Source organism: Siphateles boraxobius, unplaced genomic scaffold, assembly GCF_051911475.1.
Source record: "Siphateles boraxobius isolate OS27281-9 unplaced genomic scaffold, OSU_SipBor_1 18, whole genome shotgun sequence".
Taxonomy (NCBI): Eukaryota; Metazoa; Chordata; class Actinopteri; order Cypriniformes; family Leuciscidae; genus Siphateles; species Siphateles boraxobius.
The window spans coordinates 12840289-12853018 of record NW_027508788.1 but is presented as its reverse complement, the minus strand read 5'-3'; the positions used below and the strand labels follow the sequence as shown (position 1 = coordinate 12853018).

Genomic DNA, 12730 nt, shown 5'->3' with positions numbered 1-12730 from the left:
ATTATTATTTAATAGACTAAACAGCTCATATACACAATTAATGAAAATAATTAAACTCCACAAAAAGAAACAAAACATCCCTTCACAAATAATTTTTTGGAAACACACTGGTTTTCTGAACTATTATTTTCCCCAAAGGTTCCCCTTGTCAATCAATCAAACTTCACTACAGTGGCGGCTGGTGATAATCATTTTTGGAAGGGCGGGGCGAAAAAACAAACAAATAAATTTCAGATAGCTGTTTGAGGTTTCTTACCCCTGTTATTGTCCACAAAACTCAAGTGCCGACACGTTTCTCATGACAAGCGCGGGTGAAGCTCGTCCTCTGTCACTGGCTGCTGCCGGATTTGTAAATCGGGTTGGTCCGGTCCGAGATCCTTTATCCTTTTTTTTTTCTTCCAACGAACGCCTTGTGAAAGGGTTTTTTTGTAAATCAATGACAGAATTTGGTTTAACTGCTGCCATTATCTCTACGAAAGTGATCAGCCTAGCAAGGTTTTGTCGAAGTCGCCTGTGCACTCGCAGTAGTGGCCAAGAGCGTAAAGTTGAATGACAGCTGACGAGAACCAATCAGATTGGATAAAATAACAATCAAATTCTGATTCGCCAGTGACGCAGCGACCTGCGCCCAGAGCGGGATCTTTAAGAAACCAATTAGAGACCAGCTTCAGGTCACATGCTGCTGAAAATTTAAGTACTCTCATAGACATCCATTTGTCCGGCGTCCCTCGCCCATGAAACCGCTTGAAACATATTGAAAAACAAAGAAAATAGTTAACCGATTAAAGCCAGTTTTTATTAAATGCTGAGGATCTTACTACCAGCCTGCACATCATATGAGTAAACTATTTTATTTGTTTTTCATTTTTATATAATTTTTGTATACATGTATATTTCTGTAATGTTGATGGGAGCGGCGCCCCAGCGCCCTCTATTGACGAGCCGCCACTGCTTCTCTACTAATTTTAGCAAATCATCCAGCTTTTGTTGAATCTGAATGTCAAATTATTTACTTGTAAGTGATGGATCTGAAAATGGAATTTGTTCATTAGTCACCTTTGGGCAATGCTTTTTCTTATGTCGCTGTAGATTAGATAATAGGCTGAAACACTTCCCACATGAAGAGCACTGGTGCGGCTTCTCTCCAGTATGAATTATCTCATGATCTTTCAAGGATTTTGAGCAAGAGAAACTCTTTCCACAGTGTGAGCACTTGTACGGTTTCTCTCCAGTATGAACTCTCTGGTGTATTTTTAAGTTGATGGATTTAATAAAGGTCTTCCCACAGTCAAAACACATATAAGGTCTCACACCAGTATGAATACGCTCATGCACTTTTAAATTTTGCGGAAATAAAAAACTCTTTCCACAAAAAGAACAAAAATGAAGCTTCACACCAGTATGAACTTTAAGGTGTGCTCTTAAGTTTGATTCCACAACAAATGTTTTATCACACTGATCACAGCTGAATGATCTCACTCCAGAGTGACGGCGGTGATGATCATCGAGAGCGCTTTTGCGACTGAAACTCTTCCCACACTGAGAGCATGTATAAGGCTTTTCTCCAGTGTGAATCATCATGTGTCTTTTAAGACTTCCTTTATATATGAAACTCTTCCCACACTGAGAGCATGTATAAGGCTTTTCTCCAGTGTGAATCATCATGTGACTGTTAAAATCTCCTTTGCGAATGAAACTCTTTCCACATTCAGAGCAGGTGAAAGATCCTTTGACTCCAGATTTTCCAGCTTGTTTTTGTGTTAAATTCTCTTCAGTCTTTGAAACAACCGCATTTCCATCTTTATTTGTGCAATGGTGTTTGTCTTCGTTCACTTCCATCAGGTCTAAAATCAACATATTCAATTCAATTTAAAAAAGAAAATGAGAAACAAATTTATCACATATCTAGTTAACTAGAATCAAGTTTTAGATGTATTGTTATTTTTCAGTTTTCATCTTAATGTTCCCCATTAGTCAGTGGCGGGCCGTGCATTTCACACTAGGCCTTCAGTGGTGTCCTACCTGAATTAATAACTTTTAATAGTGTAGCAGCGCACAGACTCTCTATAATTGTTGTGAAATTGCTGTTTGTATTTTGCACCGGCAGTTATAGGGTTAATGCGGTGAGTTGGGAAAAGGCCGGTAGAGAGAAACGAGCGAGTGAGTTCGGCATGTGCGTTAGTGTACAACGGTTTGCGTCCCGATTATAAGTTCAAAAGCGGAGCCTTCCTTGTCTTGTCCTTGAAAAATGAAGAAAATCATATTCACCACGGGAAAAACGGCAAAAAAAGCATTATACTCACCAAAACTACTAATTATTTTTTTCATGGGTTTGTACACTTTTTCCAAGGTCAAATTCAAGCACTTTTGAAGCACTTTCACGGTCCATTTTAAAGCCTTTTCCAGCACCTTACACCACCATAAATTACATACCAATACATAGTCAAAATTATTATATAGTGTTTTTATCACATTAAAAGAGATAATGCAATAAACAGGCAAAATTGTGTATTGTAATAGCACAAGGATCACATATTTAAGCAAATCACAAGTTTTATTTTTTAAAATGTATAACTGTCTAAGTAGATATGCCTATGAATAATAAAAACATTTTATTATATTGATTGCCCAAATATTGCTTCTCAGATAATATGATTTTTTTTAGGCTGTAAAACTGAAGAAATTTAAAGGGCTGAAAATATGAAGACAAGATTTGAACAGAAATATTTTACAGGCCTTGGTTTTGGGACACATTCTTGATATAGACAAGGTTTGAACAAAATCTGAGCTGGTGCAACAACAACCTGTAATTCCATTTTAACCCAGAAGACTCTGACAGTGCGCAGGCACCTGGCTGATAAATAGCCTATATATATATATTTATAAGCATTTAATTGCCAAGACATATATACACTCACCTAAAGGATTATTAGGAACACCTGTTCAATTTCTCATTAATGCAATTATCTAATCAACCAATCACATGGCAGTTGCTTCAACGCATTTAGGGGTGTGGTCCTGGTCAAGACAATCTCCTGAACTCCAAACTGAATGTCAGAATGGGAAAGAAAGGTGATTTAAGCAATTTTGAGCGTGGCATGGTTGTTGGTGCCAGACGGGCCGGTATGAGTATTTCACAATCTGCTCAGTTACTGGGATTTTCACGCACAACCATTTCTAGGGTTTACAAAGAATGGTGTGAAAAGGGAAAAACATCCAGTATGCGGCAGTCCTGTGGGCGAAAATGCCTTGTTGATGCTAGAGGTCAGAGGAGAATGGGCCGACTGATTCAAGCTGATAGAAGAGCAACTTTGACTGAAATAACCACTCGTTACAACCGAGGTATGCAGCAAAGCATTTGTGAAGCCAGAACAAGCACAACCTTGAGGCGGATGGGCTACAACAGCAGAAGACCCCACCGGGTACCACTCATCTCCACTACAAACAGGAAAAAGAGGCTACAATTTGCAACAGCTCACCAAAATTGGACAGTTGAAGACTGGAAAAATGTTGCCTGGTCTGATGAGTCTCAATTTCTGTTGAGACATTCAGATGCCAGAGTCAGAATTTGGCGTAAACAGAATGAGAACATGGATCCATCATGCCTTGTTACCACTGTGCAGGCTGGTGGTGGTGGTGTAATGGTGTGGGGGATGTTTTCTTGGCACACTTTAGGCCACTTAGTGCCAATTGGGCATCGTTTAAATGCCACGCCCTACCTGAGCATTGTTTCTGACCATGTCCATCCCTTTATGGCCACCATGTACCCATCCTCTGATGGCTACTTCCAGCAGGATAATGCACCATGTCACAAAGCTCAAATCATTTCAAATTGGTTTCTTGAACATGACAATGAGTTCACTGCACTAAAATGGCCCCCACAGTCACCAGATCTCAACCCAATAGAGCATCTTTGGGATATGGTGGAACGGGAGCTTCGTGCCCTGGATGTGCATCCCACAAATCTCCATCAACTGCAAGATGCTATCCTATCAATATGGGCCAACATTTCTAAAGAATGCTTTCAGCACCTTGTTGAATCAATGCCACGTAGAATTATGGCAGTTCTGAAGGCGAAAGCGGGTCAAACACAGTATTAGTATGGTGTTCCTAATAATCCTTTAGGTGAGTGTATATTTATCTACTGGAATAGAGCAGTGTAAATATTGCATTAGGTTATCCTCAACCTTACAGTAGGCAACTTACACTCCATCTCACATGATTTCTGTTTAGCAATCAACGATTGTTGTTATGCACTGGGATAACGTAGTTAACGTTACAGTCACTGTGCTGTAACTTTGGCAACGTTCACTGCATATTCCTGAAATGAACGTGCCTTAACGGATATGCAATACTAACATTACATTATCACACCAAGTAGCCTACTTCGCTTAAGTCGATGGCTGTTTACACTTGACCACTTCATGCGTTTTCTGTGATCGGATAGTTATCCTATCGTGAAGAGACCAGGTGTAAATGCCCTCCGAAACGCATTCGAGACGGATTTGAATCCGATCGCTCAAACCACTTCAGGAGGAGATCTGAGACTCATTCCAGACGAAACTGGACAAGTGTAAATGCATCTGATTGGTGAAACCACATATGTAAATTTTACTCCTCCCAAAAATGCTAAAAAATAAACATGTGAGAGCGTGTTATAGGCTATATGTAATGTTATAGCCAGATATGACGGCGCTACTGCAACACGCATTACCGCAGATGAGAAGCTGAGCTTCTAACTTATTCATCAAGCCAACGAGCAAACTATCGCAAATCAAAGTGAAAGTAAGTCGCAGACGCTTCACACAATCATCATTTAAAGTAAAGAAACAAAATGATCTTACCAGTGCTGTTGCCGTCACGGGCGTGAGTTTGGAGTGAACTGTGCTGGGGACAGAGACGCATTCGGAAGTGCATTTTCAGAAGTGCTGGATACAAACTTGTCAAACTGTGCAGTCTCTCTGCTCAACCCATAAATAAATGTATCGATCGGCAAATTTTGTTTGAGTTTTTAAATGGTCTAGTGGTTGATCTTTTGCCAAGCGTGTCAGAGGTTACGGGTTATAATCCGCACTCGTATAGTTTTTTTTCTCTCTTCAAAACTGAATATGTTCATCAGCGGTTACAGTATATCAAGCAGGGACATGTTTGTGTGCATTTTATTTTGTGATTTCCCCGGAATTAAAAGAGAGTCTCCACAACGGCGATAGATTGAAGAGCGTGTCCGAGTGAAAACTGCGCGAGCCACAAGAGAACACTGTATCCATGCAACTGATCGCCGCGGCAACGAGCGCTCAGCTTGAGTTCAAAAACAACATTTTAGGGTCCATGTAACGCTTCACAATTCAGTTTTCAGACCATACAGTCTGAATAATACATAAAAATTGAAACCAGACATTAATTTTTCTTGTTTTTCCAGTTACATTATCAATGGATAGTTACCTTTTTCTCCCCTTTTTTAAAAATTTACTTGTGCTAAATTGTGACTTCAGAAACAAACATTTGAATAAATGAAATCTAACCGATTTTCGATTTTTCGTCTTGTAATTTGCGCCGTGGGCGGTACATTAGCACGGGGGGTGTGGCCGTGGACTAACTTTACTATCATTTTATTGATGCAACTGCTTTATTTACACTGCACGCTGAGGAGAAGTTTAAAAGACGGAACACAGGACAACGTTTATCTCATGATATGCTGCATGTCAAGAGTAGCGGATTCATAATTTGTTTCGGTTAATTATCAAATGGCGAGTTCTTAAATCATTCGGGGGCATCGAGGCATGCATCAATATAATAAAGTAATATCGAATAAGTAGGCTAGCCTAGATAAATACAAACAAGCGACGCGGGCGCAATAAGCATACAAGCCACCGTTTTTCCCGCTGCTCCCGATGGCCAGACCTAAGTTCTACATTTAGCTCACACTGTTAGACATTACCAAGTTTTTTTTTTTTAAATAAAAAACTGGCAACACTGTTTTAATGGAAAATGGTATGATATGTCAGAATTTGGCCTTTTTTACAGCAAGGGTTAACAGTGCATTTATTAACAGTAAAAACTGCAACTTTGGGTGAAAAACGTTGTCATGTGTTCCGTTTTTTTTAAACTTCTCCTCAGCGTGCATTGCAAATAAAGCAGTTGCATCAATGAAATGATAGTAAAGTTAGTCCACGGCCACACCCCTGTGCTAATGCACCGCCCACGGCGCAAATTACGCGAAAAACGCGAAAGACGAAAAATCGATTTATTCAAATGTTTGTTTCTGAAGTCACAATTTAGCACAAGTAAAATTTAAGAAAGTGGAGAAAAAGGCAACTATCCATTGATAATGTATCTGGAAAAACAAGAAAAATTAATGTCTGGTTTAAATTTTTCATTTTTGCATTTGCATTACATGGTCTGAAAACTGAATTGTGAAGCGTTACACGGACCTTTTAGCGCTAGATCTCTTATTTAATAGCGAACTAAATGAATACTCTGCTAGTTAACTGGAGATGTTTTATTTATTTGTATTAGGTACATCCGTGCCTCAATGTTTCAAAAAGTGGTGGGTACAAAATGACTCATGACGAAATCTGGTGGGGACGCGTACCCACCGAAATCGACGCCTATCGTTGCCGCTCTCTCTTATTGCGGTCTTTGCTTTTTATTTTAGCTGATGATCAATAAAATGCAGCTCATATCTGTTGAATGTTGAATATTGAAGTCAGATCGTATTTATATCCGTTTTGCGAAAACACATTTATGTGACCAGGTGTATATGGAATCGTTTTGATAAATCAGATAGCTATCCGATCTGAGGAAACGCATGAAGTGGCCAGGTGTAAACAGCCCATCAGGGCCGGCTCTAGCCCTTTGATTGCCCTTGGCGAGATTGAGTTTTGCCCCATATAATAAATTATTCATACAAATGCTATAAAGAACGTTCAATGATATTTCTATCATCCTACATAGTTGCATTGTACAAATACCTTTTGTCTGACCATGTAACTTGTAGTATATAAATTACAATTACTACCACCACTACTATTATTACTAATCTATTCGGGGGTATGCCCTCCGTAAATAACCCAGCGCCGCAAATTAAACAAAACAAAATGAATGGACAGATGTACGAGTTTTATGGGCCACTAAGACAAAAAAATAAATAATAAAAGTATTATGTATCGACCCAAAAAGCACGTCGGCCCACTGGAAATCTCTACCATCCTGGGGGAAAAGAATTCGCTCCCGGTAGTCCCGATGGCCAGCATGCCTGTGCACAATACTAAGTACATTTATTTCGTTTGACACCTTAATGGCTGAGATGAGAAGACTTACTTCTATACTGGGCTTTCTTTTTATCTTCTTGCTTTCTCCGTTTTCGTCCCTATGCACCAGAGGGTTTCGATCAACGCGCCAGCAGCTGAGCACTTGCCTAACGTAACGTAACGTAACGTAACCCCCCACCCACGTTAGGAAATGATCGACAATAATCATCAATTCAATCTAATAATCAGGTTGACAAGTAAATAAACGTGTGGCTGAGGGGGCGCTTAGGATGATCATGTTTAACAAACATGTTTTTGTTTCGCTTGTCATTCTAATTCTGTGATTAATGGGAAGTAGGCCAAGGTCGACATTAGAGGGGGCCCGCGCGCCGCGCGCCAAACACATTTGTCGCCCTAGGCAACCGCCTAGTTCGCTTATAGACCCCTTTTGCGCCGACGTCACAATTACGTCACGGCGTTAGCTGGAGGCAAAACAAAGTGAAAACTGGAGGCGGCCAATTCAAACCAGCACAGATTCGGCTACATAATAAGGATCTTAAATTATTATTATTTTTATTAAATGTCATCTTGTTGTGTTTCTGGGTGCAAGAATCACCTACAGGATCCAATTTGAAATTTTATCGCATAATGTTTTCTAAATTATTGTGATTATTTGTGAATCATCTATAATTGTATACATTGTTGTGATTGATTGTGATAGACTTTTTGAAGAACCTGGTAAGAAAGAATAATCAAATACATATTTAATTAATATAATTTTAATACATAAAAAATATTTTTATTTCTAGAAAATATTCACATCATTAATGTCACTCTTTACATTGTGGTCTTCTGGCCTTGGTGCTGGGCAGGACCGCGCAATGTAACGTTGCCACAAGTCAAGACCATTCATCACATAGTTATAGGCATCTAAAGATGTATATGCCCTCAGTTTGTCTTTACGCTCGGTTTCTCTATCAGGTGTAGATGTCAGGCCACTCACCCGAGGTAACGTTAATCCAGTCAGATGATCGTCCATCCATTGACTGAGCGTGTATGGGTCGGCCAATCTGGTTCCGTCCGTTAAAATGAACTTTTACAAATAACAATCGCGGTCCTGGGTGACCTTGCACATGAAGATAAAATCTGATTTTCTCCCGTCATTGTTAAAAAACAAGCTAACAAAGCGGCCAGAGGGATCGTTCTGCCTCCACCCACATAAAAACGTCATCATGTTTACCAACTGAAAAGGGGTCTATAGCCCTGCAGCCCATAATGGCCCGTTCAGACAGGGCGCAGAATGCGCTGCACTATGAAACCCATTTATTGCAATGGCTTGCGCCGCGCGAGAACATTTTGTTGCTGAGTCCAAACCAACAAGCGCGGAAATCAAATTGAAATCTCCACCTACTTTTGCTCTGGCTTGCGTAGCGCAAATCGCTTTGTATCTGAAGGGCTACATTTTATTTCTCCATTTTAATAAACAAACTATTCAGTCAGATAGGTATTTGTTGACAGAGAACAGTTACAATTTCAAGCATTTTATCCAAAATTTAAGCACTTTTCAAACCTTGAAAACACAACATCAAAATTCAACCATTTAAGGATTTCAAGCACCCGTACGAACCCTGTTTTTTACACAAAATCCTAATTTCTTTCCTCAAAAATACTTAAATTACTCTGTTGTACAAGTTATCCGTGTGTTTCAGTGTCAACAACCTACTCTACGGTAGCCCAGTAGTGCACAACACAACGATGTTTAAAAAACAAACATAAGTTGAAAACACAACGAAATGAATCCCCAACACAAATGAATCCACAACACAACGCAAAATGTACAACACAATGAAATATAGCCGTAACACAACGGAAATGCTTCCGACCACTAGAGGGCTCTCGGAGCGCGGTAAAGTTTTCCTGGCCATTGTTCTACAGAGTCGGCAGTCTTAATACCACGATTAGTTTGAACAGTATGTAACCATTGTATATCGACATAAAATATTACTTCAAAATCACCAACATGAATTTTAGCTGCTTATTTATACTCGAGAATGCTTTGACGCGCTACCACAGCGCATGATCCCCAAGGGAACGTCTGGCAATTCCACCAAGTGGTTAAAACGTATAATTTATTATAATATAATTTGATAAATAAAAATAAAACCATTTGGTGAATTGCAGAATTAAAGGAAGGCATTGACACAATTTCACCTGTATTAAGTCAGTCTGGTCACTAGGAACCTACCACAAGATTTGGGACATGAAAAAAAACAACAACATTGAGGTGAATTACAGTAGGCCTAATATGTTTTTAAAAAAAACAAATTGTGTACTGTATACAGGGAGCTATTGGCACCTGTAGAAGCCCAAGTCAGTCTACTACCAATACAATCAAGCTTTGGGTTTTGAACATGTCAGTTTTTGAATGTTAAATGTAATTTTAATTAATACAAATTATACGTTTAACAACTTGGAGGAATTGGCAGACGTTCCCTTAAGGATGCGCTGGTAGCGCATCAAAGCATTCTAGAGTATAAATTAGGGCTGCACGATTTTGGGAAAATGTCATATCGCGATTATTGAGGTTAATATTGCGATTGCGATATAATAAACAAATGGCTTCATGAGTCAACTTGCTTGGTTTTAAAGCAAAATGTACATACAGATTGGTGATAATTATGAAATGTGTATTTCTCAACTCAAACTAGCAACAACAACTAAATGATTGATAACAACTATAATGATCAATAAGCCATTGATGTCTGGATAAAAATGACCCCCCTCCCCATTTTAAACATTAATTATAGCTGTCCAACATTACAGTGATTCTGTTATTACAATTAAAAACTATCATTTAAAAAAAAAAAAATTAGGCTTCAAAAAATATAACAGCTTTTAATTTCAGTGAACTTCAAAAAATCCTCACATAATCCCATAATAAATGTCATATTTACCTGTGCCGTTCCTGTCTAACAGGTAGGACATATACAGAAATTAAATAAAGTTATCAAACAGGTGCTGCATAAATGATAAATTATATATAGACTAATTCTAATTAAAGCTACAAAAGTTCTTTAGTCAAGAATCAAGACACGCCGCATTGCTGCAGTAATTCAGGCAAAAGGAGCCTCAACTAAGTATTGAGTGCTGTACATGCTCATACTTTTCATGTTCATACTTTTCAGTCGGCCAACATTTCTAAAAATCCTTTTTTGTAATGGTATTAAGTAATAATCTAATTTTCGGAGATACTGAATTTGGGATTTTCATTAGTTGTAAGTTTTAATCATCACAATTAAATGAAATAAACATTTGAAATATATCAGTCTGTGTGTAATGAATGAATGTAATATCCAAAATTCACCTTTTGAATGGAATTACTGAAATAAATCAACTTTTTGATGATATTCTAACTATATGACCAGCACCTGTAATTGGATAAAAGCTCTAACATAGCATACACTACTCAAAGCAGGGTAACCAAGAGAAAAGCTATGAAATTAAGAGACTGGACTATTGGGAATTATTTAATACTCATTCATGGAAAAAATATATTGATGTGCTAGTCAGTGATTCTGATAGTAGGCCAGCAGAGAAGGCCTTGCTTGTCCTGACGGCCCACCACTGATATTAGTATTTAAAGAGAATGAAGGAAAACACAAACCTATTTGTTCCTCTGTATCTTCATCTTTTATTCTGCAGGGTTCTTCCTTAATCTCCATCTTTACAATAGTATGTCCGTAGTTTCTCCTGGAGTAATTCCTCCTGCTTGCTTCTTCTTCACCTTAGTGATAATCACCATATTTATAATGAAACAATTTTTTTAAATATGATATTAGTCATATCATATAATAAAATAAAATAACATAATATAATATAAAAAAAATCGATCTTGTCTTTGATAATACTTTACAATAACTGATCCAGTTGATGATTTCATTACAGAGTTTGGCAATAAAGATATTTAATACCATGTATGACATCACCTAATGAGTCCACTGATGATGACACAAATTTTTTATTAGGAAATAAAAAAGCTCATTAATTGCATTACAGGAACATTTATTTTCCTACGGGATATGTAACCTACTGATGAATCCAGATCTGGTCGCTCCAAGCTTTTTTTTTCAAGCTGATTCAGGATCAGATCTTCCGAGAACTGAAATCCAACCACATTACAAATTACAACTGTGCAGAAAAATTAGCATAAAACAACCTTTACATGCTGAAAATAACTCAGCAGCATTAGTGAGGTCAAAGTGTATTTATAATTTTTATATGCAATCCAATATGCAACACAACTGAATACCATTAATTAATAATTGAAGTAGTGGTTGAGAGTAGCCTCGAGATTGTAGTGAAAATGAAATGTGAAATCATCAATTGCATTTTATTTTTATGCACTGTCACTGTGAAAATGAAAACATTTAATTTCATTCTCAATTGTGTCAGATATTTTGCGTCCAGTTTTCTGTAATGAAATGGTTAATCTGGTTTTAGTTTTCATTTTATCATTTAATTGATTTATTTAATTTAGGCAGAAAATGCCTTCCATAGTTGAACAGAACAAGTAAACAATGAGTGAATTTGATATTTCTTCTCGTATTCCTTAACTCCAGGCATATCAATAATAGGGAAGCATTTAAACTTCAGGCTCAGCTCAGTTCGGTTCTGGTCCTCAACAGCATCACAACATTTGCATACTCCATTGGCGACTATGCACATCAACTGTGTAACCAATAAATAAATAAATAAAATCATCAAATATTGTAATTGCAATTGAATTATATTGGTGTGTGGCAGCTGCATGCAAAATTAGTATTAATAATAATAATAATAACGAGCTTAAAATCACATTTTAAAGGGCCTATTGCATGAAAAACAGGCTATTTAAAAAAAAAAGAAAAAAAAAGAAATTCCAACATTGTTTTTGAAAGTCCAACAAAGTAAATATATAAATAAATACTCAAACCTGAAAAGTTGTGTGGCTCCCTGTTTTCATTTCATTATCATAGTACACTTGGAGGCTTAGTTGTAAATACTGTGCTACAACTAACACCGCTGTGTAAAACATATTTAAAAGCCTAGCTAACAGTTGCTAGGAGTTGCTGATATGTTTCAAAATGGTGCTATATTAACAAGACCGTGATTAAGGTAAAATAAAGTTAGATTTGGTGACGTACACACCCAACCCAGAAACCGAACTAAAAGTATGATGAAAAAATGTACTTGCATATGGTGTCAAAACACTCTTTGTCCAGTATCTCGACGAAATCTTATCAAAACTTTCCACAAATCCGCGGGAGACCGTCTTCTGGCAGCGAGAGAAAAAGAGCGGAAACACAACATGACTGACCCTGACTAACTATATAAAACTAAAAGCTCCGTGTTACATTTAGCCCCGCGCTCCCCTGTCTAATCTATAAAGGTTATATAGTTTATTGTTGATTGGTTTCCGCCAGTAGAGGCGCTCGAGCAAC

General features: G+C 37.8%; 1 protein-coding gene across 2 annotated transcripts; it reads right to left on the bottom strand.

Annotated features, from left to right (window-relative positions):
• Positions 1-408: 408 nt before the first annotated feature.
• Positions 409-12713, bottom strand: LOC143741182 (uncharacterized). Of its 2 annotated transcripts, none has more exons than XM_077233623.1 (4): positions 12484-12713; positions 11341-11409; positions 10915-11034; positions 409-1844 (listed from the first exon to the last, which is right to left on the bottom strand). In XM_077233623.1, the coding sequence occupies exons 3-4, from the start codon at positions 10970-10972 to the stop codon at positions 1006-1008; spliced, it is 897 nt and encodes a 298-aa protein (XP_077089738.1). In that variant the 5' UTR covers positions 10973-11034; positions 11341-11409; positions 12484-12713; the 3' UTR covers positions 409-1005. The 2 variants fall into 2 exon arrangements, with proteins under 2 accessions (XP_077089738.1, XP_077089739.1); XM_077233624.1 differs by having other exon boundaries at positions 12480-12667.
• Between the last annotated feature and the right edge of the window lie 17 nt (positions 12714-12730).

Bases quoted from the DNA above. Each gene is read 5' to 3' on its own strand.
- LOC143741182 (XM_077233623.1), bottom strand. From the start codon at position 10,972: ATGGAGATTAAGGAAGAACCCTGCAGAATAAAAGATGAAGATACAGAG. The intron at 1,845-10,914 runs GTTTGTGTTTTC...TGTTGATTTTAG, and splicing joins AGATACAGAGGAACAAATAG to ACCTGATGGAAGTGAACGAA.